The sequence below is a fragment of the Felis catus genome, chromosome C2 (assembly GCF_018350175.1).
Source record: "Felis catus isolate Fca126 chromosome C2, F.catus_Fca126_mat1.0, whole genome shotgun sequence".
NCBI classification, from domain to species: Eukaryota; Metazoa; Chordata; class Mammalia; order Carnivora; family Felidae; genus Felis; species Felis catus.
In genome coordinates, this window is record NC_058376.1 from 71,657,605 (window position 1) to 71,684,520 (window position 26,916).

The following is a 26,916-nucleotide window of genomic DNA, read 5'->3' on the forward strand; positions in this document are numbered from 1 at the left end:
AGATTCTATTTTAAGTAATCTCTACACCCAACGTGAGGCTCGAACTTACAACCCTGAGATCAAGGCACACACTCTACCAACTGAGTCAACCAGGTGCCCCATTATTAATTTGGTTTTATCAAGTAGTTGAATACTAGGCACGTAGGATGAACACTAAGTAGGACTGTAATTACTGACTGTGTTATCTCTCTAGCCGTGACATCCCTGAAAGGCATATATGATATATGGCCCAAACTCATAGTTTCAAAGTCATGGTTGAGATCTTTGTATTCTCTGGATTCTCTTCACAGGTTGCTTGGAATTACAAAAACTTAACATACCTTAACAAAAGTTAACACAGTTCTAGACTCTGAAATACCTAGTGTGGTATATCCTAGATTTATAACCCACAACCTCTCAACTTTCAAATGAGTTAAAAATCTAAGAAAAATGATATATCAGTTCCCTTAAAATGATTTATCAGTTCCCTTTGGCTACCCATCATGTCCTTTCTCAGGAATAGCTAAACATCATAACTGCTTGATATTTCAGCAACAAGAACCTGATTTTAATTAGTACTTACTTTTATGTCTGCTCTGAATCGGCTCACATCCCTCACAAATGAAAGTATTTTGTCATTATACATCTCATAGTTCAGGTTCAATTCAAGATCATAGGTAAGTTTCATTATAAGCTGACCAGCTACTTCTGCTGCTGCACGTGCCATTTTGTTCAACTGAGGAACTTTCTGAATGAGTTTCTCATAGACATCCATGGTAGTACCCAAATAAGGATAATCTGTGTCCTGAAAAACAAAGCTAGGTTAATGTACTCACAGGAGGGTCATAAGAGTAGGAGCCTCACATTCATTTTCCCTTCAAGGTGATAACAGTTGCAATTCATCCCTTGCTTCTAATACATACCTACTCCAATTTTATCTCACATCCACTACTTTAATATCACTCTTGTTATTTCCTCTGAATCTGACCTACTCCTTGAATGACTACTTTCTTCTAGATTCTATAGAATCTCTGTCCCATCACATCATAGACCCTGAAAAGATTTCTAGCCGAATTTCTTGAGGTTGTATCCTTGTTTTCTTCTCTGGGAAGTTTGGTTCATTAAATAAGGAAAGAAGAGAGCATGTATGAAGTGTGCTTTTGATATAAAGCATCACACTTAGACCTGAATTTACCTTCTTCCTAATGATTCAGCACTCGATCCATTCATACATGTTACCTTTCTAACAAACATGTCTGATGCTCACAACTTCTCTCCACCTTGATTAGACAATTTAAGTAACTACTTTTTCAACTCTATTCCCTATCTTTGTCCTTGGTGACAATTTCCCTGCCAATCCTTTGATCTGACCTCAATTATTTACTTTCAGACTATACACTTCTGTATTACCTGCTGGGTTTTTGACATCTAAGAAGTTTTTAAGAAACCTTCTGGAGGTCAAAAGGAATCATCCATAAACCTCCACAACGGTAGCACCTGACATCCAGTTCTTCCTAATGTACTAAATAGATACTGTGACCAGCTATTTCAATGCCATCCATACTGCTGTTCTAGCAGAAGGTCAAGGGAGTTCCACCTATGTTAATCTCTGAATCCAGATCTTACATCACTCCCTAGCTCCAAACCTTTCCCCTCCTAGTTCCAGGCCAAAACACTCAGTGATAAGAAGTCTTGTGAGGACCTGGCCTCCAGAGCATCAATAATTTGATGCCAAAGTCAACAGCTTCCACCCTGACCTCCTACATTAACTCTAGGATCTCTTCAGCCCTGGGAAAGCCCACTACAGGGCTGGCTTTCCAGCTTCAGCGCAGAAGCCTTCATCATTTTGTTTACTCATCGTGGCTTTCAGGGCCTTCTGACGACTCCTGAAACAGGCCAATCTTGCTTTCCTACAACTTGGTCAGTTCAAAGTTCTGTGTCACAACAACCTTGTACCTGGTTTAGGAGATTAACATCTTTGGACAAACGTCTAGAACTGTATTTCGACAGGTATCAAGAACAGCAATGTCCAGCTGAACTTTCTATTTGGTGGAAATAGTCTATACCCACACTGTCCAGTAGGTAGCCTTGTTATTAAGACTCATCATACCTAAGTGAAGATGGTTTAGCAAATAAATTCCAATGCTAATTAAGCTGAGAATAATTCCACGTTAAGAGTGATAATAAGGGAGCATGTAATAACTGCAGGTGTATAACTTCTGACAACATTTCAAGTACTTTAAGAAATTTGGTCTCAAAACTGATGAAAGAGCTAAGATATAACTTGAGAGTTCTTCATACTTACCTCACAAAAACAGAAAGAAACTGCTGGGATTCCAGAATACGCAAGGAAAGGGAAAGCAGCATTATCCAAAGAAAATTTCTCACTGCAAGGAAAGCAAGAATGTGTCTCTAGGTTTTCTGAAGAACAGCCTGTGCTATCATGCAACCCTACCCCTATCCCCAAATAAATTCTTAAATCGACTGTATAGGTGGTAAGCTCACTGCAAGGATAGGTTTAGATCTCTACCTAACATAGCAGGGGTTACTGGATGATTCTGCTTTTCTACTAGTCGTTCATTCACTTTTCTCAACTTACACTTTGTTGATCCAATTGCTGTCCCGATAAAGAGACTGCCCAGTAACTGGGTGTTTCACCTATAAAAGGAAAAATTAATTTGTCACTAAAATGAATCTTTCTGCACACAGTCATTCAGGCTAGTCACAAACATACTTCGATCTGTAAACAGTTATAAAAAAAAATGTTATTGTTTCTTCTTGAAAAAAATTTAAGACAGCTAAAACAATCTCCAATTTCTAAAGTTATTCCTCCTACGCTCATGCTGCCAGTTCCTTTAGTTACAGCAAGAGAAAAAATGTTTTCCTCCTTTAACCATTTTAAAGGTGGCACAGTTTTAAAAGCCCTTTCTAGCCTTCATGATGCCTACCTTATTTCTGGCTTTTTTCTTCTAGCACATTTTATACTACTGCAGCCTAATCTGCACATTACTGCCTTGCTGGAAACTCGATAGCAATTCCTAGTTTCCCATAGGATCAAGGCCAAGTTCTCTGACCCTTGTTTTCTCCATCTTTAATGATTTCAATATATGGCCTCTAAGCCCATTAGCCAAATCTTATTCCTTCCTATTGCAAAACCACGGTCATTTGCATGTTTGTTTTTACCCAGTGAATATTTCATCTGGCCTTCTTATTTAAGTATTAGGTATAGTTCATTAATTTTTTTAAATATTTATTTTTGAGAGAGAGACAGAGCTCAAGTGGGGGGAGGGGCAGAGAGAGGGAGACACAGAATCTGAAGCAGGCTCTAAGCTCTGAGCTGTCAGCACAGAGTCTGACGTGGGGCTCAAATTCACAAACTGTTAGATCACGACCTGAGCTGAAATCAGTCGCTTAACCAACTGAGCCACCCAGGTGCCCCACATTTTTAATTTTTTAAAATTAAAGCCATACCCACCATGTGGCTTGAACTCACAATCCCCAGATCAAAGGTCACATGCTCTACCAACTGAGCCAGCTAGGCATTCTCAAGTTCATTTAAAGCTTCCTTAGCATTATGACTCTGTAGACAATCCCCAGTGGGCAGTTTACCCTCACCTCACACAGTTCAATAGACTGAGAGCAAATAAGCTAAGAGCATGGCTTAAATAATGCTACTATAGAATTTATTCTAAATTCCTGTACTTGGTTATTTATGATGATTGTTTAAACATCAATGCTTTTCACTTTACGTAAATTAGATGAGAAAATTAAGTTATAGATTTTGTAATTAGGTATACACTCACATCTTTCATCACCTTCTCAATAAGCGAATACAACAGTGGACTGGCAGAAACCTTGAAGTTGCTGGTACCTGCAAAGAGATTATTTGAACATTGCTTCTTCTCTAGTCAAGTGATTTTTACATGGCTACTTCAACAACTAAAAGTACTTGACAAAAAAGGAAGACATTAACCTAGATCAGTGGCAAATGTGACTATACTCTTTAAGAAGTAGACAAAGTGATTTAAGAGTCAAGTTCTTTAGTAAACGCTAACTCTAACTGACTGAAGATCTTACTCCTGAGTTCGCATATGTTAACGATCTGTTTCTTGGTACTTTTTCAGTTTACCTGTCTTAGGGCAATTGCCTGCTAGCTGCTCTTGCTATATTCCATACATTCTGCTGTATAGGTAAGATGGCAATGACAACTAATCTAATAAAGGTTTAGTTCAATTTTTAAAAAATATTTTGAGAGATTGCATGCATATGCGTGCACAAGTAGGGGAGGGACAGAGAGAGAGGGAGACAGAATTCCAAGCAGGCTCCAAGCTGACATCACTGACAGCCTGACACAGGGCTCAATCCCATGAACCAGGAGACCATGACCTGAACCGAAGTCAAGAGTCAGACACCCAACTGACTGAGCTACCCAGGTGCCCCAAGGTTTAGATCAAATTCCTTCCTTTTTCTTTCAAATGAGATATTCTACTATTCTCAGTTCATCCACTGGCTACATCTGTACCTTTAATAACATTCAAACTCTTTCAGAACTAGTTTATCTGGTATTTCTATTTGTGATACCACAATCTAGCAAGATGTGAATTAGTCTATAGAAGTATCACTCTATATTGTACAGTTGAGTTCCTTCTGGTCTAAACTATAGTCCAGACTAGTGGTTCTCAGACTTTAGTTAATCGGAATCACCTGGAGTGCTTGTTAAAACATAGCCTGCTGGATTTATGTTCCAGTTTCTAAGTGGGAAAGTCTGGGTAGGGCTTGAAATTTTACACTGCTAACAGTTCCCAGGTGATCTTAATGCCGCTGATTGAGGACCACACTGAGAATGACTGCATTAGACAAGGCAATCTGCACCTATTTTATAATTTAATGGACTACTAAGAGAAAGCAAAGTTAGTCTTTTGATCAGGGAATGGACAATGTGAATTGTAAAAAAAAAAAAAAAAAAAAAAAAAAAAAGACAAGTGTTGCTTTAGAAAGCCTTCTCCTGGGGGCACCTGGGTGGCTCAATCGGTTGAGCATCTGACCTCGGCTCAGGTCATGATCTCACGGTCCGGGAGTTCAAGCCCCGCGTTGGGCTCTGTGCTGACAGCTTGGAGCCTGGAGCCTGTTTCATATTCTGTGTCTCCCTCTCTCTAACCCTCCCCATCCATGCTCTGTTTCTGTCTCAAAAATAAACAAACATTTAAAAAAAAAAGAAAGCTTTCTTCTGGTTTGTTTCTTGGAGTTTTATTTTTTTCTTTGAGACAGAGAGAGCGCAAGCTCACAAGCAGCAGAAGGGCAGAGGAAGAGAGAATCTCAAGCAGGCTCTGCACAGCCAGTGTGGAGCCTGACTTGGGGCTTAAACTCAGAAACCATGAGATCATGACCTGAGCTGAAATCAAAAGTTAGATGCTTAATCAACTGAGCCACTCGCTTGCCCCAGCTTTCTTCTGTTTTGTAAGTAGTTTATCTGAATTCATTAACAGCTGATGAAAAGGATACTTACCAAGAACAGCTTTGTCCAGATTAATGTAAGTGAAAGCCTTTAAATGCAAGGAGGAAAGGTATCCCTAGAAGAGATGGAAAAATACTAAATGTACTAATATGTATTAACCTGTCACATAGAGTAGCTATTATTAGGGACTTCTTTTTAAATTTAGAGTCTATTAACACTAAATATACAAAGGCAAAAATGATATACAGTTGACTTCCCTAACGTGGGAGGTTAGGGATGATGACCACCCCCACTATGCACTTGAAAATCCACATGTAACTTCTGAACTCCTGAAAACTGTCCTACTAATAGCTTATTGTTGACCATAAGCCTTACCAATAACATAAATAGATAACACATATTTTGTATATGCATTACATATTGTACTTACAATAAAGTAACCTAGAGAAAAGAAAATGTTAAAAAAAATCATAAGAGAAAATGCATTTAGAGGACCATTACTATACTTTTTTAAAGGACTAGTCTGCATTTATTTAAAAAAAAAAAAATCCACTATAAGTGGACCTGCACAGTTCAAACCTGTCTTGTTCAGGATCAACTGTAATCAAATCTAAAAGAGTCTGGTTTCTGGAGGACAAATGAAGCCAAGGGCAAGTTCAGGTGCCCATTCTGGGTATGAGTGTTATACAAATAATACCTCTAGCCATTCAGTGGCACCAACAGCTCCGAAGTCTCCAGCACTCCAGCTGGCAAAGACAATGCTTCTGCTGGGTTTAAAGCCACCTAAAAGATAGCAAAAAAGTTAATTTTATCTTGGGAAAGGTTATAGGTAGGCAACTGACTTCAGATGAAATCAGAAATTTCTAACTCAAGACAGCAGATTCAAAAATATTTCTTTCCCTTTTGAGGCCCCAGGTGAAAGAACAAAAAAAAATAAGAATAAATTTTAAAGGTAATCTACAAAAAAAGGAGAACATTTGCAAATAAGATTTCAAACAGATAGTAGAGACCAGTTTTTACAGGAAGTCACTTTTGTTTCAACTCCATTCTTTGAGCCCCCCTAAAATTCTGCACCAAGAGATACTTGAAATCGCAGTGTAACTACAATGTGTCTCTCCTCTGAAAAGAATCTGCATAGAAGTCAGTCACTGAAAACATAGGGTTACTTGACAATTGTTACCAGAGTAAATACTTACAAATTAAAGTTATGAAAAAGTTTACAGAGAAATTACATTAATGACAGCTCCCCTCCAAACCTCCCCTTTTCCTGGGTATGCATTTTTCTGTATTATGTACTTTTCCACAAAAGTTAATAAGCACTGCAATTTACCCATGGCCCAAGGATTCAAGAATGTGATAGGGGTTTGTATGTGTGTGTGGGTGTGTGTAGAGGAGTGGCAAATACCAAGGGAGAAAGGCTTGAAAGTGTTTACATATTATAAATATATAAAAACATATCCAGTATTATGTCTATAAACATAACACATCAAGTTACATATTATAATTTTATACCAAAATTATAGAAACTTAGTACAGAGGTCTGCCACTGCTTGCTTTAAAATAGATTTCTTAGGGACCACACTAGATTAGCCATGTCATTCTGAATATGTCAGACTAAGAGCTAGGGTCCAGTACAACACTTTTTGAGTGTCTCATCGAAGTTGATTCCCAGTGCAAAGACACTGCATGGAAAGCTGTTTCAAAGTCAAAGGCAGATCCAACAAAAGATGATCTGCTTTTGTACTCAAACTCAGAGTCCAGTACAAGTGAACCACAATAATATGGGCCAAAGTGAGAAAGCATATAGTATTTAGAACTATATATAGCAAATAGATATTCAAGGGTCCTCACAATTTGTACTCTACCTTTTAAGACCATATCAGAGAGTATCCGTGCAAGTTCCAAGAGGAGAGCTGTTCCTACGCTAGACTTTGCAGCTCCAGGACCCCAGGCATCCCTCTGAGCCCCTACTACAACATAGCGATCTTTAAAAAAAAAAAAAAGAAAAAAGAAAAAAAAGATAAATTACACAATCAGCTTTTAAACTGTTTTTAATACTGAGCTTTAAACTCTAGAATAAGCATGTTTGTAAGAAGGATAAAAATGCAATATATGCATTAAGGATAAGAGAACCTTTCTTCATAGCTGACTTAGGACTCTAGGAATTAAAAATTTACATGACAATACTAATCTCTTTTTCCTTATTAGTATTATTACTCTTTTCCACATTACCAGTTAAGTTTACTTATCGACTACTGATTTGTACTACTTAATTGTTTAATCAGCGACCAAGTCCAAGGGCTTTCCTTACTAAATGACATGACTCTTAGATTCTACTTAGATAGATTGTATTGACTACTTCTACTTAATTGGTTAATAAGCAACCAAAGTCCAAGGGCTTTCCTTACTAAATTACGTGACTATTAGATTCTACTTAAATAGATAGACTGCATATTTCAAGGACCAATCAATAAACCACAGCCCACATGCCCATTCATTATGTATTGGTTACAGCTGTTTTCATGCTACAACGTCAGCGTCAGCATAGTCAGCTAGTCAGAGTTAAGTACGTAGTTGCAACAGAGACTGTATATCCTGCAAAGTGTTTATCTGCCCCCTTAAGAAGTAGTTTGCTTACTGATGACATATTCAATAACTTGAAAGAGATTCTCTAGCCACAGTGGTCAATTTTTGACAAATTAATCTCCTAGGGCCTTATTACCTCCCAATAAAACTGACACCTAAACAGTTCACTGTAGGACAGACCAGAGCACTCCACAAAACCAAGCCAAAGCCAGCCTTCCTGCACTCTCTCTTCTGGCCACATTCTTATGAACTAGGAAAACAGAAACAAACTAACAAACAAAAGAAAAAAAACAAAACAAAAAACCAAGGGTCTTTACCAGGTTCTTCAAAACCTTTAATAACTCCAAACACGTTAAAAATTCTTATCTCTTTCAGCACGTTGTTCACACTGAGCTTCACATTCCAGTTCCGTGAGGTTTCCAGCCTACAGGAGGAGTCTGTTTCCCAAGCAGAAGGACAGTCTCCTTCCATATTTCTAGAAGTAGAAAACAGACATTAGAGTTCTGATTACTATGGCTTCCCTCAGGTTTACAAAATCAATCTTCCTTACTCTCCAGTGAAGTTTTAGCCTAAGAGGACATATAAAGAAAACATATACAAAATTTACTCCCTGGTGGCTAACCATTTGTGTCTTACTCCGATCTGTAGGCAATCATCTGAAAATCATCAGTTATCTCCTGGTTTAAACAATGTTTTAAAAAAATTTCTGTACCTATCCTCATCTGAAATGTGCCTTTCTGCCAGAGACACAGCTATCATTTACATGTGAAGTAGATACCAAGATGGACTCAGAATGAAGTTCTGACATAAAAACCCATGAGTATATTCCCATGTTTCCGGACTCTCTACACTAACTAGTATACATTCTTTTTTTTTTTTTATTTATTTATTCTTGAGAGATAGAGACAGAGCATGAGCAGGGGAGGGGCAGAGAGAGAGGAGGAGATGCAGAATCCGAAGCAGGCTCCAGGCTCTGAGCTGTCAGTACAGAGCCCGACGTGGGGCTCGAGCTCACGAACAGCGAGATCATAACCTGAGCTGAAGCCGGAACTTAACTGACTGAGCCACCCAGGCGCCCCTATACATTCTTATCATAATTATAAAAGAATATTTTCATGCTGCTGATAGTTACGTATCTTCCCCTGTCTAATTCCTCATGTTACCCAAACAATGACTGCTCTATTTACATAAATGTCAAAACATGATTACCCCACACTACACAAGGATAAGACAGGGAAGGGAGCTGGCTTCACAGGTTAGGGAAGATCTGTAGGTGGAGGTAAGAATGATCTGATTTGAAGTTTGGTATAAGTCAATAAAAAAAACACCCTTTTTAAAATGCTTCATGGGATGCCTGGGTGGCTCAGTCGATTAAGCGTCCGACTCTTGATCTCTGCTCAGGTCATCTTATTGTTTGTGGGATGGAGCCCTATGTCAGCCTCTACACTAATAGCATGGAGGCCACCTGGGATTCTCTCTCTCCCTCTCTCTCTCTGCCCCTCCCCGCGCATGAGCACTACTCTAAATAAATAAATTAGTTAAAAAAAAATGCTCGTAGATAGCATGGTTAATAGTCACATGGTGTTACACATGTGTCCTTACATGTAAATGCTCTTCATTTGAAATCAGTCACCCTGCTAAGTAGATTATATTTTAGCTATCCAATTAAGTGAAAGAAACATGATCAGTGGGGTTAGAGTAACTTGTTCTACATTACACAGAAAATCTAAGTGTCTGAGACCAGATCTACATTCTATACCAAACCAGGTGGGAAGTATGTCTAGATCAAGATAAAAACTAATGACATGTACTCTAATCAGACGGGGTTCTATTTTTAAAGACAGATACTAATACATTAGGGAGGATATCCAGGACTAATCATGACTGTAAAGCATCTGGAAACTGTCATGAGAACTGAAGATATTCCATTATAGACAAGAAAACTTGAACTGTTGTTGCTAAGAAGAAAATCTAGAACTAATCGGTGTTACAGGGAATAAGATTTCAGTTCAACATGAATTCTAACAGCTCTCTTCCAATAACTGAATAGGTTGCCAAGGGCAACAAAGTGCTTTACCTCAGGAAGTCCTCAAGGAGAAGCTATGCCAGGAATAGTACACAAGGAATTCACTGGGTAAATTGAACAAGGACTTGCAGAGTTTGTAAATCCAATGTCTAATTATTAATATCACTTTATGGAGGAAAAACTTCATGTTTATCTACACCAGCATAAGAGCTATCCACCCCATGAGATGCCAAATATGGAAAACTACAGCCAATTATCTAAAATGCTATCAAATTGAGGCGACTTTTAAGCGTTTGACTCTTGATTTTGGCTCAGGTTATGATCTCATGGTTTGTGAGTTCAAACCTTACATCATGTTTTGTGCTGACAGGGTGGAGCCTGCTTGGGATTCTCTATCTCTCCCTTTCTCTCTCTGCCCCTCCCCTGCTCATGCGCGCACTCTCTCTCTCTCTCAAAAACAAAGTGACCTTTTTTTTTTTTTAAATGTTTATTTAGTTTTTGAGAGAGAGAGACAGAGTATGAGTGGTGGAGGGGCAGAGAGAGGGAGAGACAAAGAATCGGAAGCAGGCTCCAGGCTCTGAGCTGTCAGCACAGAGCCCAACGCAGGGCTCCAACTCACAGACCCGGAGATCATAACCTGAGCCGAAGTCGGACGCTCAACTAACTGAGCCACCCAGGCGCCCAACAAAATAACTTTAAAAAAAAATAAATAATAAAATGTTATCAAATTAACTTAAGGAGATTATTATTCCTTTCTAACTCATAAAATCAGTTTTCAAAAAAGACAATTTTCAAATAAGAACTTACCCAAACAACTTTTCTGCATTGGCTCTGGAGATTGTTTGGACAGGTATATTCGGCAATCCTGATGACTGCGATGGTGGAAATTGAGTATGATTGAAAGAAGGGAATCCAGGTGTATATGGGTCACCTGTTCCCAGATGGGCCTAGTTAAACAAAAAAGTAATGTGCTCTGTCAGACATTTATTCAAGAAATCCTTAGAAGATTCAGACTCAGTATGAGGGTATAGCCTAAATTTAGTTTAGCAACTCAAACCATGAAGGTCTGAGTGGCTCTAAAATATGTGACTCTTGTTTTTATATGGCAATGGCATATGCCAAATCTCAATTCAAGACACTACTGAAAAGGTAATGTTAGCAATAATAACTAGGTCTCAAAGTCCCATAATCCATTTTCTTGTTACTGCTAAGACCCTCCCAGAAAAAAAAAAAAAAAAAAAAAAAAAAAGAGTATTTAATAAGGAAGGCATGTTACACTTCTACTAATGCAGATGGAATCCAGCAACAATTTGTAGAACCCCAAAACTCATTTACGTAAGAAATAAGAACTCACATGTCCAAAGAATGGAATCTCTGCATTAGTAATGGGAAATTTAGCCTGGTCCATGTATATCAAGACACCAATTGCATTGAAGCTTTCAGCATTTGCAACCTAAAGAAAAACATGTAAAGGTCAGAAGTGAAGATGTAATCACAAAGTTAGAAGAATAGTGTTGGGCTTTATGCTAAGACAAAAGGTTACAGAGGACTGCACTGAAACTCCCAAATGTTGCAAATAGCTTACATGTTGAGAAAAAATACTTCCCTTAACTAACTCATTAAGAGAGTTTCAAAGATAAGAGAAATAATAAAAACCCATCTAACACAACCACTGTCTTTTAGTATGTTCCATTCTAGGCCCTTATTACGTAGGTTTGACTTTCAATTTTCTTTTTCAAAAAACATAGTTATACATATATATTCCATATATACATAAAATTTGGTTATATAGAACTTAACAAAGCACCTTAATTTAACAATGATTTAGCAATTCTATGTAACAACAGAATATTGTTATTTTAAATTTAAACTGCTTTCACTGAAGCATTTCTGATTACCTCATTGTCACCAAAAGACAATGACTACAGAATACTCCAAGTGGCTATGCCATAGTTCTGGAAGTATCCTACAGTTTAGATAATTATAACTTATTTGATTTGTTGAATACTTTAATAAATTCAAGTTTAGGGGTGCCTAGGTGGCTCAGTAAGTTAAGCGTCCCACTTCGGCTCAGGTCATAATCTCCTAGTCCGTGAGTTCGAGCCCCGCACTGGGCTCTGTGCTGACAGCTTAGAGCCTGGAGCCGGCTTCTGATTCTGTGTCTCCCTCTCTCTCTCTGCTCCTCCCTGCTTGAGCTCTGTCTCTCTTTCTCTCAAAATTAAATAAACATTAAAAAATAAGTAAATATAAAATAAATTCAAGTATATTATTAGGTATGAGAGTTTAAGACTGATGGTTTCCAGAATGTGAAAAAAAAATAATCAGTGATACCACTTAAAGGAAGAATAGTATGATACCAGTGTATTTAATAACTTATACTCACCTTTTCAGCAAAAGTGATTTTCCCTGCTCTAACAATCACTAAAGATCCATTCACAGGAGAGTTTAAATTCTCAAAGTCTTTTTTAGTGCCAAAATTAGCATGGACCAGTCTACCCTAGAATAAAAACATGAGATTTAATGAGCATTACGGTATTAGAACAGCCGTAGAGTCTGAGAGAGGATAGTTTTACCGATCAAACCCAATAGAGAAAACAGAGATAAAAGGAGGCCAAAGCCTAAAAGGATGTAAGAATTCTAGTCAAACTAGTCAGTTATTAGGAGTGAATCAAGACTCTGGCCTCCTATAGTCACATCTTGCATCATCACATGCTGCCTTGAATCTAATTTGCATTGCTCTTGACATTTAATCTCTTTTACATTGCTTCCAATATTGTGTGGGGAGAGAGTCTAACAGGATATGATAAACAAAGAGACATATACCAATATAAATACTGTAGGCTAGCCCTGGCTGCACCAATTACAGAAAGTTCCTAACACTTGAATGCTAGATAATTGAGGACATACATAAAAATAGGTCTTAACGGAAAGTTCTGATAAGAAATCTGTATGAAAATTGTTAAACACTATCTATCACAATAAAGTGTCTTGCATAGATCAATTTTTAGATGTTTATAAAAGCTGTCTCATAATATTCCTAAACTATTAATAGAGCTATATAAACTGATCCTGACAACCAAATAACCTAAATATAGAAAGCTTGCAGGTGAACTAAAACCTTCAATGTTTCTGACAGAACAGTGTACCCACCTCCAAACCCCTAGGTTATAGGTAGTCAGGGAGAGTGATATAGCACAGGTAAAACTTCATCTGGCTTGAAAGGCATCCAATAAATTGACCCCTGACATACTAACATTGGTTTTTTAAAACCTGAAAAACCTAGGTAGATCTATCAACTGTTTTTTAAATTTCTGCAGTAGTTTGGCCATATTTGCCTAAATTAAAGATTCAAGCTAAGACTGGACTCCAGCCAAGATGGTTACTTATATCTGTCCCCACATAAAGTGGAATCTTTTTTTTTTTTTTATTTAAAAAAAAAATTTTTTTTAAACATTTTTATTATTTATTTTTGAGACAGGGAGAGACACAGCACGAACAGGGGAAGGTCAGAGAGGGAGACACAGAATCTGAAACAGGCTCCAGGCTCTGAGCTGTCAGCACAGAGCCCGACGCAGGGCTCGAACTCACAGACCGTGAGATCATGACCTGAGCCGAAGTCGGCCACTTAACCGACTGAGCCACCCAGGCACCCCCATAAAGTGGAATCTTGATACACGCATTCACTCAACAAACACCATCTGTCAGGCACTGTCCAAGGCTCTATGACACAGCAGTAAATGAAGCCAATCTCTAGCCCTGCATGTAGCTTTCATTCTAGTGTGGAAACAAATGAGTAATGTCAGGGGTGTAAGTACCAGTAAGAAAAATAAAGCGGATAAAGGGAGGTGATTGGAGGAGGGCCATTTTTAACAAGATAATCAAGGAAGACTTCCCTAAGGAGGTAACACTGGAAAAGACACTTGCACAAAAGGAGGGAACAGGCCATACTGGTATTCAGGGGAAGAGTGGGCCCGCAGAAGGAAAGGGAGTTTTATAAAAGCCTTGAGGTGGAAGCATGCCTGCATTTGAGTGGTTTAGGAACACCGGGGAGGCTGGAGTGGCCGGCAGAGTGCAAGAGGAAGAGAGCAGTAGGATTACTTAGAGCCTTGCCGTCCTGAAAGAAGACCTAGGATTTTACTTTCACTGTGGCATAGGATGGCTGAGAATAAGACTATCTCACGATCAGTTACATTTTAAAAAATAAACTTACACCAAAATTCCTAAGAAAGGTAACGACAATGAGTTTCTGAGCTCTTCAACAGGGAAGACCATCCCATGCACCGTTTCGCCTTACTTACAGTAACTGTCGCTGCTTTACTGTATGCCACATAGCCCTCTGGACTCTCCACCAGGTATACCATGCCACTGTTCGAGCCCACTATGGTCACTGAGTTTGAAGCACTGGCAAAAAAAGATTAAGTTAAAATGAAGCTGAAGCTAAGGACAGCCTTGGGAAAAAAAATGGCTTTAGTACATTTAGCATCTGATTTGCATTATTTATTCTGAAAGTCTTTGCTGTATTAGCACACCTGAAAATAGCTACTTCTAGAAAATAAGTTTACCATCTTTCAACATACCTGCCTTTGACCTGAACCTTAACAAAATGTTCATCATGCCAGGCTTTGCTAAGTTGAAGCTCACGGAATCGGTTCTCAATGAAAAAGGCAAGGCTTTCATCTTTTTGAGATCCAGCCTCACGAGGGAAATATGAATTTTCATTCAGCTGCCTAGAGGAAAAAAAGTCACTGTTACATGAACTAAAATTTAATTTAAAATAAACAATGAACTCAAATATCAAGAAAATTGTTTTAAAATAACTCAATACTATTCATCATAGCTAAGATAAGTTAACTATGACCCCAAATTTCAAGGTTGACTAGAGACAAACTTAGAAGAAAAAAAATTATGCCCAATGTCTAAAGGAATTTATGACTTCAGCTTTATCCAACCTCTGAATCCAATGTATAGTACTCCATCAAGAGCCCCATCTTAACACATATATGTGCTTAGGGTAATTTTAGGGGAAATGAGTAAGCAAAATCAAAGTATTACTGTTGGTGAACTCAAGATGTACAGCTTAATTTTCACCTTTGAAGCACAACTACTCCTTGTTCTGATCTCCTATGTCTCACTGTAAATATATATACATCATATTAGTTATTTGATTTTTGTTTGGTAGACTACACTCTTACGTTATCCATAATGCCTGGTATATGGTATATACAAAAGTATTCATTAGATGAGGTAAAAATGCCAAAATTCCTCATCTAAGACTAAGAGAATCATTGTACCACTGAAACTACTGGAAGCCAGCTAATAGGTAAACGATGAATACGTTCTTTACACAGGGTTATGTATGTGTCTAAGGAAGGTCTTCAAAATCGAAGGACAGAAACCTTAAGGACACTTCTAAGGCTATATGGATTAATGAGAACCAGAAGAAATCACGAATACTAGAGACATGATACGTCTCTATATCAAGTCGGGCAGTCAAGTTAGTCCTGATCTAAAGAATAAAAAAGGCTACTGATGCCCTTGTTGATGGTAGCAAAGCTCAGTGTGCCTTACAAGGGGTTGAGATGAAAATCAAAGCAAAGAAAGTCTGACAGCAGGCAACAAGCTTAAAAGACCAGATGACAAAAAGATCAAAGACCTCTGAATTTTTGAAAGAAAAAGGAGTGTCCTCACAAAAATTTTTTCCCCATCCAACAAGTTTGAATTCTTTACTAATTCTTTACCCTCCAGCTAAACATGGGAAGTCTCCCCTACTGTAAGAAGTCTTTCCTCCAGACTGTCATGTTTGTTTTGTTTCACTGCTCTGAATAATCAGTATTTGTTAGGGACTGAGATTAAATTTGTGAAGTAGCTCAAGTTTACCTGATGGTGCTGGTGAACTCTGTGTTACTCAGTTTCTCTGACAGCATTGTTTTGAGGTCCGACCAAAATAAGTGAGAAGGTGCTTCAGGAAAGTACTCTTCTGTTTCTGAAGGTTCGGTTCCCTCTACCTCCAGAGACTCTGTTCCTGCTGGTCTCTCACATTCAGACTTTGCTTCTACACGTTTACAATAGCCCAAGTAGCCAATCATAAATCCTATGGATAAAAAGTTCCAGAACTAACAATATATTCCTATAGGAACTGTTAATATTTTCAGCTAAGCCTTGAAAATACTGGCTTTAATCAAATTGTAAGCAGTAGGAAAGTAAATAATGAATCTCAATTTTTTTATATTTTAAACCATTCAATCTAATAAATCATACAGTTGACTCTTGAACGATGCAGGGGTTAGGGGTGTATACCCCCACACAGTAGAAAATCTGCATGTAACTTTTGACTCCCCAAAAACGTTAACTACTAATAGCCTACAGTTGACTGGAAGCCTTATGGTAACATAAAGAGTTGATTAACACATATTTGTATGTTACATATGTTATGTGCCATATTCTTACAATATCTGTCTCTTTCTTATCTTTTTCAGTATTTCTACACTACACAGTTGGTGTGCAAGTTTTTCAAATTGTCACAAATCTCCAAAAACTTTTCCAATATATTTATTGAGGGGCACCTGGGTGGCTCAGTCAGTCAAGCGTCCGACTCTTGGTTTCATCTCAGGTCATGATCTCCCGGTTCGTGGGTTCAAGCCCTCCATCTGGCTCTGCGCTGGCAGTGCAGAGCCTGCTTGGGAGTCTCTCTCTCCTCTCTCTGCCCTGCCCCCCCAGTCACTCTCGCTCTCTCTCAAAATAAATTAAATATATACATACGTATTTTTAAAAATCTGCATATAAGTGGACCCACACAGTTCAAGTCCATGTTGTTCAAGAGTCAACTTTATAGTAACTTTAAATACTTGCCTTTTAATTGTGTTTAAGTTTATTTATTTATTTAAGTAATCTCTATACCCAACCTGGGGCTTGAACTCTTGGCCCCAAGATCAAGAGTCACATGCTCTACTGACTGAGCCAGCGAGGTGCCCCTAAATAGTTACCTTTTTAAAATATAGGTAACTTTTCTTCCCAGAAGCCTTCTTTAAATCCTTAGGCCAAGCTTCTATGCTACAGATATCCTGTGTGTATTTCTAGTATAACATTTGCACATTACAATGAAATGATTCATGTGTCTCTCTTCTTCCACCAGGCCACACTCAAAGGCAGGCATAGAATCTTAGTCATTGTTGTTGTATTCCTAGTGCCTAGCATAATGGCACATAAAAAGGCACAAAATAAATGTTTGCTTGGCTGAATTAACAGATTTCCTGGAGTCACTCCCAAGGAACATTTAAGTTTTGAATAGCCACTCTTACCAATCAAGAAAAAGAGGATTATAGCGATAGTCCCATAGCAGATAAATCCATTAAACCTTTTTGGTTTTGTGACACTGGCACCATTATCCCTCATGTTATTGTCAACATTTTCTTCTTCATCTGCAGCTAGTTTCATCTCCACATGACTGTTGTCACCATCTACTTGCCGAGCCAGACTAAACCGGGTATAGGACAATGGTTCTCCACCAAACTGAGATTTGAAGAAAAGAGAGAAAGAAAGCATCATGAAAGAGAAGAAAAGGAAGAGGAACATTTACCAAAAGTTTGGTTAGGTACTATACTTAGTAGTGGACCATTACTATGACTTGCTATATATTCTTAAGGAAAAAGAAGTTCCTCTTTCAAAGCAACATTCTTCCTGATACCTAGTTCTGTCAATGGTAGATGGGGGCTAGATCACACACTGGCCTTTTGCATCTCATTCAGCCTTTTCATTCAGGGTTTCTGTTACATATGTCTACTAACATAGGTATACATTTTGATCAGCTTTCTTTGTTCATCTTATCAATGTGGCTGTCCCCCTCCTACCATACTTGAAATACCCTGTATGTTCTTACAAGATTTCCCATAGTTAACTCCACACAAGACTGAAGATACCCTTTGTGCGAGGAGTTACATCGCCAAGCCACCACTTCAACATAAAAAAATACTTTATGACAGCTTTGAATATTACTTCATGCTTATTGGGTGAGAGCCATTCTTCTATATTTCATATTCTCACAAACTGGTGACAAGGAATAATAAAACTTAAAATATCTTACCAAGGTAGAGAATGCTGATCTGGCTTGATCCATCATTCTGAGCTGCCACACAAAAGAACCTAGTATTAAAACAGAAATTTAATACAAAATAGATACCATTGTACCAGTTATAAGAGGTTTTCATTACCACGCTAAATTATTATATATCAAGTTTACTTTTAAATATATTATCACATTCCCAGAAAGGGTCTTTAATAAAGACATTTAGTTCATAGGAAAACTAAATTTAATATAAACCTTGATTAGATCCTGAGTTGAGGTGGGGTGGAGGTGAGAACAACTACAAAGGATATTATTGGGAAAAATAAGAAATCCGAATACAGACTACATAGTGGATAACAGTATTGTATCAGATTAGATCTGGAGAGTGTGATATATTCGATTTGATTATATTAGATTTGGAGAGTGTGATGATTTATTCTATTTTTGGAAAAGAATGCCCTTGTTCTTAGGAGATTAATGCTGAAGAATTTAAGAATTTAGTATTGGGGCACCTGGCTGGCTCCACTGGAAGAGCATGTAACTCTTGATCTCAGGGTCATGAGTTCAAGCCATATGTTGGGTGTAGAGATTACTAAAAAAAAAAAAAATTGGAAAACTTAAAAAAAAAAAAAAAAAAAGAAAAGATGAAGTATCCTAACACTTATAACTTACTTTCAAATAGTTTAGTTTAAAAAAAAAGGGTCTGAAAAAAAAAAGGGGTCTAAGAGGGGCACCTAGAGGCACGTAGGTGGCTCAGTCGGTTAAACATCCCACTCTGGATTTCATGAGTTTGAGCCCCACACTGGGTTCTGCACTCATGGTGCAAGCCTGCTTGGGATTCTTTCTCTCTGTCCCTCCCCTGCTCACTTCCTCTCTCAAAATAGACTAAAAATAAATTAATAAATTACTTTAAAAGCGTATAAGAAATTGGGGCGCCTGGGTGGCTCAGTCGGTTAAATGTCCGACATCGGCTCAGGTCATGATCTCACAGTTTGCGAGTTCGAGCCCCACATTGGGCTCTGTGCTGACAGCTCAGAGCCTGAAGGCTGCTTCGGATTCTGTGTCTCCTTCTCTCTCCTCCCCTCCCCTGCTCATGCTCTGTCTCTGTATCTTAAAAAATGAATAAACGTTAAAAAAATTTTTTTTAAAAGTGTATAAGAAGTAAAGCAAATGTGGTAACTGTTAATAATTGACGAATCAGAATAAAGGGTACATGAATATGGATATATACTGTACTATTATTTCAAGTTCTCCTACCATGGTTCTACCTACCATGGTAGGTAAATTTAAGTAACTGAATTTAGTAGTCAAAGGGACAAATACAACAGACTAGCACCTGGGGGGAAAAAAAAACCCAAAGTAGAATTAAGTCAAGACTGGTCATGCTAAAAAGACCTGTAACAAACCATCTTCAATATAAAAGGAGGGAAAACATGATCCTTCTGATTAAAGGAACAGTTCTTACAAATGATTTGATAGAACTTTGATGCAAAACGAATAGACAAAAGAAAAACACACCATGCTGTTTTACACACAAAGAAGCCAACCATCTGAGATGTTCAGTGTCTTGTTCAAGGCTGAAAACTGATAATCCAAAAACTGAAGTTCAATGGGTTACTGAGTTATAAAAATTCTGTTCTCATCTCCAGAAATGTAAGAAATTAATCTTAACCTTCGAATCACTATGTTGTGCACCTGAAACTATATATTGTATGTCAACTATCCATAAATAAAATAAATTTAAAAATAAATAAATGACAGCCATTTTATTATTTTTTAAAGATTTAAAAATTTTTTTATTGGAGAGAAAGAGAAAAGAAAGAGAGTGGGGGAGGGATAGAGGGAAGAGAGGGAGAGAGAGAATCCCAAACAGGGGAAGGTGCAGAGGGAAGACCGAGAGAATCCCAAGCAGGCTCCACACTCAGCACAGAGACACAGGGCTCAATCCCACGACCCTGGGATCAAGGCCTGAGCCGAAATCAAGAGTTGGATGCTCAACCGACTGAGCCACCCAGGCACTGCTAAAAGATTTTTTTATTTTCAAATAATCTCTACACCCAACATGGGGCTTGAACTTACAACCCAGAGATCAAGAGTCACATGCTCTACCAACTGAGCCAGCCAGGCAACTTAACACCCATTTTAAAGGTGAAAAACCTCTATAACCAACAGAGTTCTATGTTAAGTGAAAGCACTGGTATTTAGTGAAATCCAGATTTTCTAATTAATTTGATTTGAGTGCCTCCAAATGCTTTAAAGCGATATTATGTTGAGATATATAAAATGGTCATTTATTTCATACTATTTTAAGGCTTTTCCTACACTACAAGTACACTTAACAGAGCGTTTAACATGCACATGTCACAAAGCAAACTGAGATATACACAGACTATAAAATAAAAGACGGTACATAAACTGGCATTAGAAAAGTCTCCTATCAAAACCTATTAACAACAACAAAAATTTAATCCCCAAGCTTTAACGACCAGAGCCAAGAAGCAAGATCATATTCTGAGAAGCAAAGTCTCTTGCCCTATCTGGTACAAAAAGTTTACCATTATCACTGCACCAGAACCCTACAAACCCAATCACTAGAACCAGAACTAGAAGACCCCACCCTGAACCAATTTTAATCACCCTTTTCTAGGAAAAACCAGTTTACAAGTTTAATGCTGATCTGAACCAGCCATTCCTCAAGGTTTCCAGTTTTAAATTAATTTTGAGATTAAAGTGACAACACTTTTAAATAAATGATCTAAATAAAGGATTTAAATAAATGATGAGATTGAGTTGATTGCAATTCTGCATAAACAGATATTAATAGAACATGTAATTATGATTTTGTATAATTAAAACCTAAGTACAGTTTTTACTGAGAACACCAGTATGTTATTTCTATTTCAATATCCAGACACAAAATGAAGACTGTAACATAAAAGAAATCAAGTCAGAGGAAAAAATTGTGACTTAGGCAATTCCCATTTTAACTTCATAATTTAACCCCGCATCTATGAATAACACGATAATTCTAGGATATCTACAAAAGTTACTCCTTAAGTTTTATATACAAAAAAATTGAGTCATTCTTTCAAAATGACTTCATACATGATAAAGCTGTGTATTGAAACGAACCCCTTACTGAATTTTCTTTGAACTGAAATCACTCTAATTTATGTACTCTAGAAGCATCAGAGAAACTTTTCCTACCAGTTATAATCACTGTCTATAAACAGTTCTGTTTATAGTTACTTAGTTCTGTTAAAAGAGGGCATCTAAAAGCCAAACATCTTTTATTACAGCTTATTTCACGATGTCACCACCATTGCTGATAATCCATAACAAGAGACAAACCAAGCACCAACTGGATTTTTGTACATATTAGCACCTTGTGTATCTTTGGTGCTCTCAATGATAACTTGAAAACGTATTCAGTTTCTCACATTAATAATGAAAATTAAAGTAAGCAAAACAGAGCCGTGTATGTTTTGAACATGAAATGGAAGGAGTAACTGAGTCTTTTTTTTCTTTCTGAAATGTCTTTTAATTGAGCCATGGGATGGAAGACAGGAGGCAGGCGAAGGTACAAGCTAGACTACAGTCCTAAACTTCTTTATAATTCAGTTCTAAACTTCTTTATAATTCATATCATCTTATTCCTACTTTCTTCAAACGTGGCATTAATTTCTATTTAATTTTTTTTGATACAGTAAATACCTTGAGGTCTTAAGCTACTTTGGGGTGTCTCAAGACCAGGAATCTGTACACAATACATACAGCTGAGGGTGGGGGGATCTTTGCACCAAAATACATGGTCATCTATGTATAACATACCCAAAACTGCTACTGCATTTTACCTGAAATAAGAATGAGTCACTTGTTTATTATTGACAAGCCTACTTCCATTTGGAAAATGCGTCACAGCCTCAAGTCCTTGCAGCACACATGAAACAAAGTTCCTCTACTTGCTTTTAAGGCTCTCTGTTCTAGAGAACTTCACTACCTACTAAATGCTGCCCTCTACTATCTCCAAAATGAGACAGAATTCAGTCCCTGCCTCTACTAACATCCTTCCTTTGTTCTACTCATCCTTCCTTTCTTCTTGACTCAGCTCAGGGAACATCTTTATGAAGCCTTCTCTGATTTCGCTACCCTATACTTGATAGGGAATATACAAAGAATAATTAACAAAGAAAGATATTTTATTTCTTAACAGTATGGGGACATATTTAAATGTATGTAAAGTTCATTTCTCATATCATTTGGAAATTACATAAAAAAGAATACAATGAAAACCCTGCACTTGGAACTGGAATCATCTCCCATCTCTGCCACTACTCTGGTTTATTCTGGAATCACAGGACAAAGCATGGATAGTAGGGAGATTTTAAAAAGGAGAAAAACTTCAGGGGCGCCTGCGTGGCTCAGTCGGTTGAGCGTCCGACTTCAGCTCAGGTCATGATCTCACAGATCGTGAGTTCGAGCCCCGCATGGGGCCCTGTGCTGACAGCATGGAGCCTGGAGCCTGCTTCGGATTCTGTGTCTCCCTCTCTCTCTGCCGTAACCCACTTGCATTCTGTCTCTGTCTCTCTCAAAAATAAACACTAAAAAAAATTTTTTTTTAAGTAGAAAAACTTCACGGGCACCTGGGTGGCTCAGTCGGTTAAGCATCCAACTCAGTTTTGGTTCAGGTCCTGATCTTATGGTTCATGAGTTCGAGTCCTGCATTGGGCTCTGTGATGACAGCATGGAATTCTCTCTCCCTCTCTCTCTGCCCCTCCCCTGCTCTCTCTCTCAAAATAAGTAAACAAACAAATTAAAAAAAAAGGTAGAAAAACTTAAAAGGTTACCTGGTGGAGCTCCAAGATCTTAAGCAATTGGTTATGGATACCTGTTTTGCAAATTGTTTCCCTATGCATTTGCAGGAGAAATGAAAAGATGACATGAACCTACAAAACTTCTTCAGGGCCCCCAAGACACATATAATTGTGTCTACCCAGGATGGTCAAGCTCTTTCCTAGCTTTAAGGGTCTAAAATGAAACCCCATGGAGGAAAACAAGGAGAATCTTCATTTCTATTCAGCTTTCTGTAAAAAGATTGTCCAATTCAGTCTACCTGTACAGTGCTCATCTGAGACAGCAGACAAATGGCACATCCAGAGAAGGGTTCCAAAAGGCCTCAGAGGATCATTTTTAACTAGCTTTTGTTGTTGTCTGATTCAAGTTTCGCCGGGCACCTTGCTCCCCTATAGTTAAGTACGTTATCAGAGGCAAATAACTGCCACAACCTAGGGCAGGGTTAGCGGAGTTGTTGTCTCTACCCAACAATCTTCAGTACAGGCTAAGTTCACAACCATTACTTCACAAAAACATTCCATATTCTATCAAAGAAAAGTTAAAAGGTGCTATGCTGTAAGTCGATTTTTGGAAAATATTTCATATTGATGACAAAACGTTTTAAGTTCTAGATCTTGTGAAGTATACTAAATTTATGATAATCCAAAACAGAAAAAAGAAGAGCCAAGAAGTACTTTAAATAGACTAAACTTGAATTTTGCAGTAGACAACAACTTCTGGAAATCACCTTAAACGTCTTTGTCAGTAAGGTCAAACTCCCTAGCTCAGAGGCAACTGAATCAGCATCTAGTATTCCAACTCCTATCTAAGCCTGGAATAAAGATATCAGATATCCATGTACTTTTGTAAGAGGACAACTACTTCCTACTTCAATCCTCTCACCCCACCCCCCAAAAAAGGGAGAAAGCAGAAACAATTAAGTTCCCTGCTTTACCCAAGGTCGCTACAAACAGAGGAAAAAACGTTAACCGAAAAAAGTCAAGTCACAAAATATTTTCTTACTCACCCTACCCACTACATTAGAAAGCTATCCACTAGAAAGTAACACAATGGGCGTCTAAGACATTTGTCAATATAGCAAGCCCTTTAACCATACTGCTAATTTCCTGAAAGGGAAAGCCAATTCTAATCTAAACAGCTTTCACTTGGCCTCTAGACCATAGCTTTCACAAAGTAGAAGTCTTATTTCTGAATCTCCCATCTTATAACAAGGAGAGCAATCAGAATATTCTTCGAGTCAGCACCTGCGGCATTCAAACAGCTTCTGCCTAGGGAAAACTGAGAACCCACACACAAAGCCAACGGCATCGCTGAAAGATCAGGTTGTGCCGGAGTTCAAACGCACGGCTTACAGAAGCTCACATCAAATTCCCAGGGCACACTCGTAACCGAGTGGAGGACAGCTCTGTCACTTTGAGCAGTGAGACCACGATCAGGGTAGGCGCCGAGAGAGCGTAGGGCTACAAGCTCAAGGTCACCCGCGCACCCCGACAGCAGTTCTTTGGGGAAACTTCCCGGAGTAGCCACGTGCTCCCAGCAGAGCCAGTCTACGCTGCGGCAGCGTGGCTCGCACTCCCGCGCCCGCGGCCTATGGCTGTCCCACGAGGTCCTGTATCTTTTAAGGACGAGCTAGTGAGGACAAGGGATCGGGGTGGCCTGAGGAACGGCCGGAAGCAGAATGGCGGGGCGCAGAGCGACAGCCGGGTACCCCTCATCCCGCCTTCAGTGCCTTAACGGAGAAACCATTCGCCGCCCGGCGAGACGAGAAGGGCGCAGAAAGGCAGAGAAGGGCAGCCCTTCTCCGCGCCGCGGCTCCACCTCGCTGCACCTGCAGCCCGCTCCCCGCGCCGCGGCGGCCCCTTCCAGTCCCGCACGCGGGCCCCCGCTCCATCCCGCCCTCTCCTCCCGAAGGCTCCGCAAGCCTCCCCGCGCCCCCTGCGGTCCCCCAATGCAGCTGGACAGCACCAAGGGGGCCCGCACCGGAGACCGCTCGCACCCGCCCAGCAGGCTGAGGGGAGGCCAGGAGGGTCGGCGAGATTCTAGCATCGGCGCGTCACTCACACAGTCTCCCCCTCCGGCCGCTACCGCCCGAGCCGCTACAGGCCGAAGCTGAGGCTCTGTGGGGGATGTACGCCCCCAACCGGCTGTTTATAACCTGGCCCCGCCCTCTTCCGACCCCCCCAGGCTTTGCGTCACTTCCTGCCTCACGTACACCCCAGAGGTGCCCTGGAAATGGACTGCCTTGGGCGAGCCGTGAGCACGCACTGGGACAAGGGCGCTCGACTAGTGTGCGCGGAGGGGCGGGGAGGAGCGGGTTGGGGCGTGGTCGGAGGGAAAAGGCGCCAAGCCTGCAGGTGCCGGGAGGAGCCGTGGAACCCGCACTGGCTTCCTCCTCGCCGCCTTCCGCCGCGTCCCGGGCCGCAGCCTTGATACCCGGAGCCCTCCGTCTAACCTTGACCGACCTCCAGGCCTTGCAGTACAAAGGGTGATGGTGTTGGCGTTTACTTTTACATCTTGGATACTTAACACTGAAATAATTCCTTAAAGTGTATGCCCTAGTTGGAATATTAGGTAGCCAATAAAGACATATTGTGAGTATATATTTTGCAGCCTCAGAAGTGCTTAGGATATGCAAAAAGGAAAAAGAATTAAAAGCAGAATGCAAGTTTGTATTTAGGATGTGTAAAAAATGCACGTGGACCAAGACGGGCACAGTGCTTTGTATGATGTTTAATGCATGAGGGAATGAAAAGGAAAGCAGAAACAAGTGATTTATTAGGAGGGCATAATTGTAGATGAACTTTAATGTTCACTGCCATTATTGTTATTATAAGGTTGTGCAATGCATAACAAATAAAATAGGATTCTTGTCACTTTTTAAACTCTTTCCAACAATCACACCCGCTCCCCGCCTTTAGTCGGTCCAGGCAAGAAGATTGGACAAGTTTACAAACAGGTACAAAGCAAGAAAACGGGCAGGGCCATAAAAGGGTCATAGATAAAGCGCTTTCCAGGTCCGAGCCCTGAGGGACAATGAACAATCCTTTAAAATGCAAATCCGTTTCCTGGCTTGGGCTCCGGCTCTTCCCCCAATTCTGCGCTAAATTTCAGGAAGTACCACGAGGTTTGCGCACCGCCCCCTTCCCTTTGCCCCCCCGTTCTTTAAAATCTCGCCCCAGGGAGGAATATTTTTAAATCTTATAAGCAGAAACATAGCTGCATCTTAGAGGGTCTACGCAGGAAAAAGTGAAATCGAGGAATGGGATGGATAGGAATTAGCTGTGGAGGGGCCGCCTTGAAATTCCGACAATGGGCCGGCTGAGTCCCTTCTCCCTTTCCTTGCCCTGTGGGATCTTAACAAACATGACTAGAATCGAGGTGAAAATCTTACAGCCACATGGACAAACGGGCTAAGGAGACCAAGGTTAGGAGGAACCTACGAAAATCCAAATTAAAAATTTTACATTCACTGGTACAGCAACTGTGGAAAACAGTATGGAGTTTCCTCAAAATTTAAAAATAGAACTACCCTGGGGCCAGTAATAGCACTGCTGGTGGTTACCAAAAAGACACACACACACACACACACACACACACACACACACACACACAAAATCAAAGGGATACGTGCACCTCTATTTTATATAGCCAAACTATGCAAGGAGTCCAAGCGTCCATCCATAGATGAATGGATAAAGAAGACGTGGTGTACAGATAAAATGGAATATTATTTGGCCATAAAAAATAATAAAATCTTGCTATTTGCAATGACATGGATAGAGCTAGAGATAATAATGCTAAGCAAAATAAGTCAAAGAAAGACAGACAAATACCATCTGACCTCCCTCATATGTGGAATTTAAGAAATAAAATGAATGAGAAAAGAAAAAAAAAGACAAACCAAGAAACAGACTCTTAACTACAGAGAACAAACTAATGGTGACCAAAGGGGAG

The 26,916-nt window shown here is 39.4% G+C and overlaps 1 protein-coding gene across 6 annotated transcripts in view; it reads right to left on the bottom strand.

Moving 5' to 3' along the window:
- The window catches only part of TFRC (transferrin receptor), a 76,040-nt gene that overhangs the window by 4,358 nt on the left and 44,766 nt on the right, over positions 1-26,916 (bottom strand). For 2 of the 6 annotated variants that reach the window (XM_045036319.1, XM_019839232.3), the window contains exons 3-18: positions 18,127-18,185; positions 17,345-17,555; positions 15,924-16,137; positions 14,624-14,773; positions 14,345-14,447; positions 12,430-12,543; positions 11,401-11,499; positions 10,854-10,993; positions 8,338-8,495; positions 7,300-7,419; positions 6,132-6,217; positions 5,486-5,549; positions 3,783-3,850; positions 2,579-2,637; positions 2,285-2,366; positions 563-784 (exon numbers count right to left, since the gene is read on the bottom strand). In XM_045036319.1, the coding sequence (XP_044892254.1) occupies positions 563-784; positions 2,285-2,366; positions 2,579-2,637; positions 3,783-3,850; positions 5,486-5,549; positions 6,132-6,217; positions 7,300-7,419; positions 8,338-8,495; positions 10,854-10,993; positions 11,401-11,499; positions 12,430-12,543; positions 14,345-14,447; positions 14,624-14,773; positions 15,924-16,137; positions 17,345-17,555; positions 18,127-18,162 (1,926 nt within the window). In that variant the 5' untranslated portion in view covers positions 18,163-18,185. 6 annotated transcript variants of the gene reach the window in all.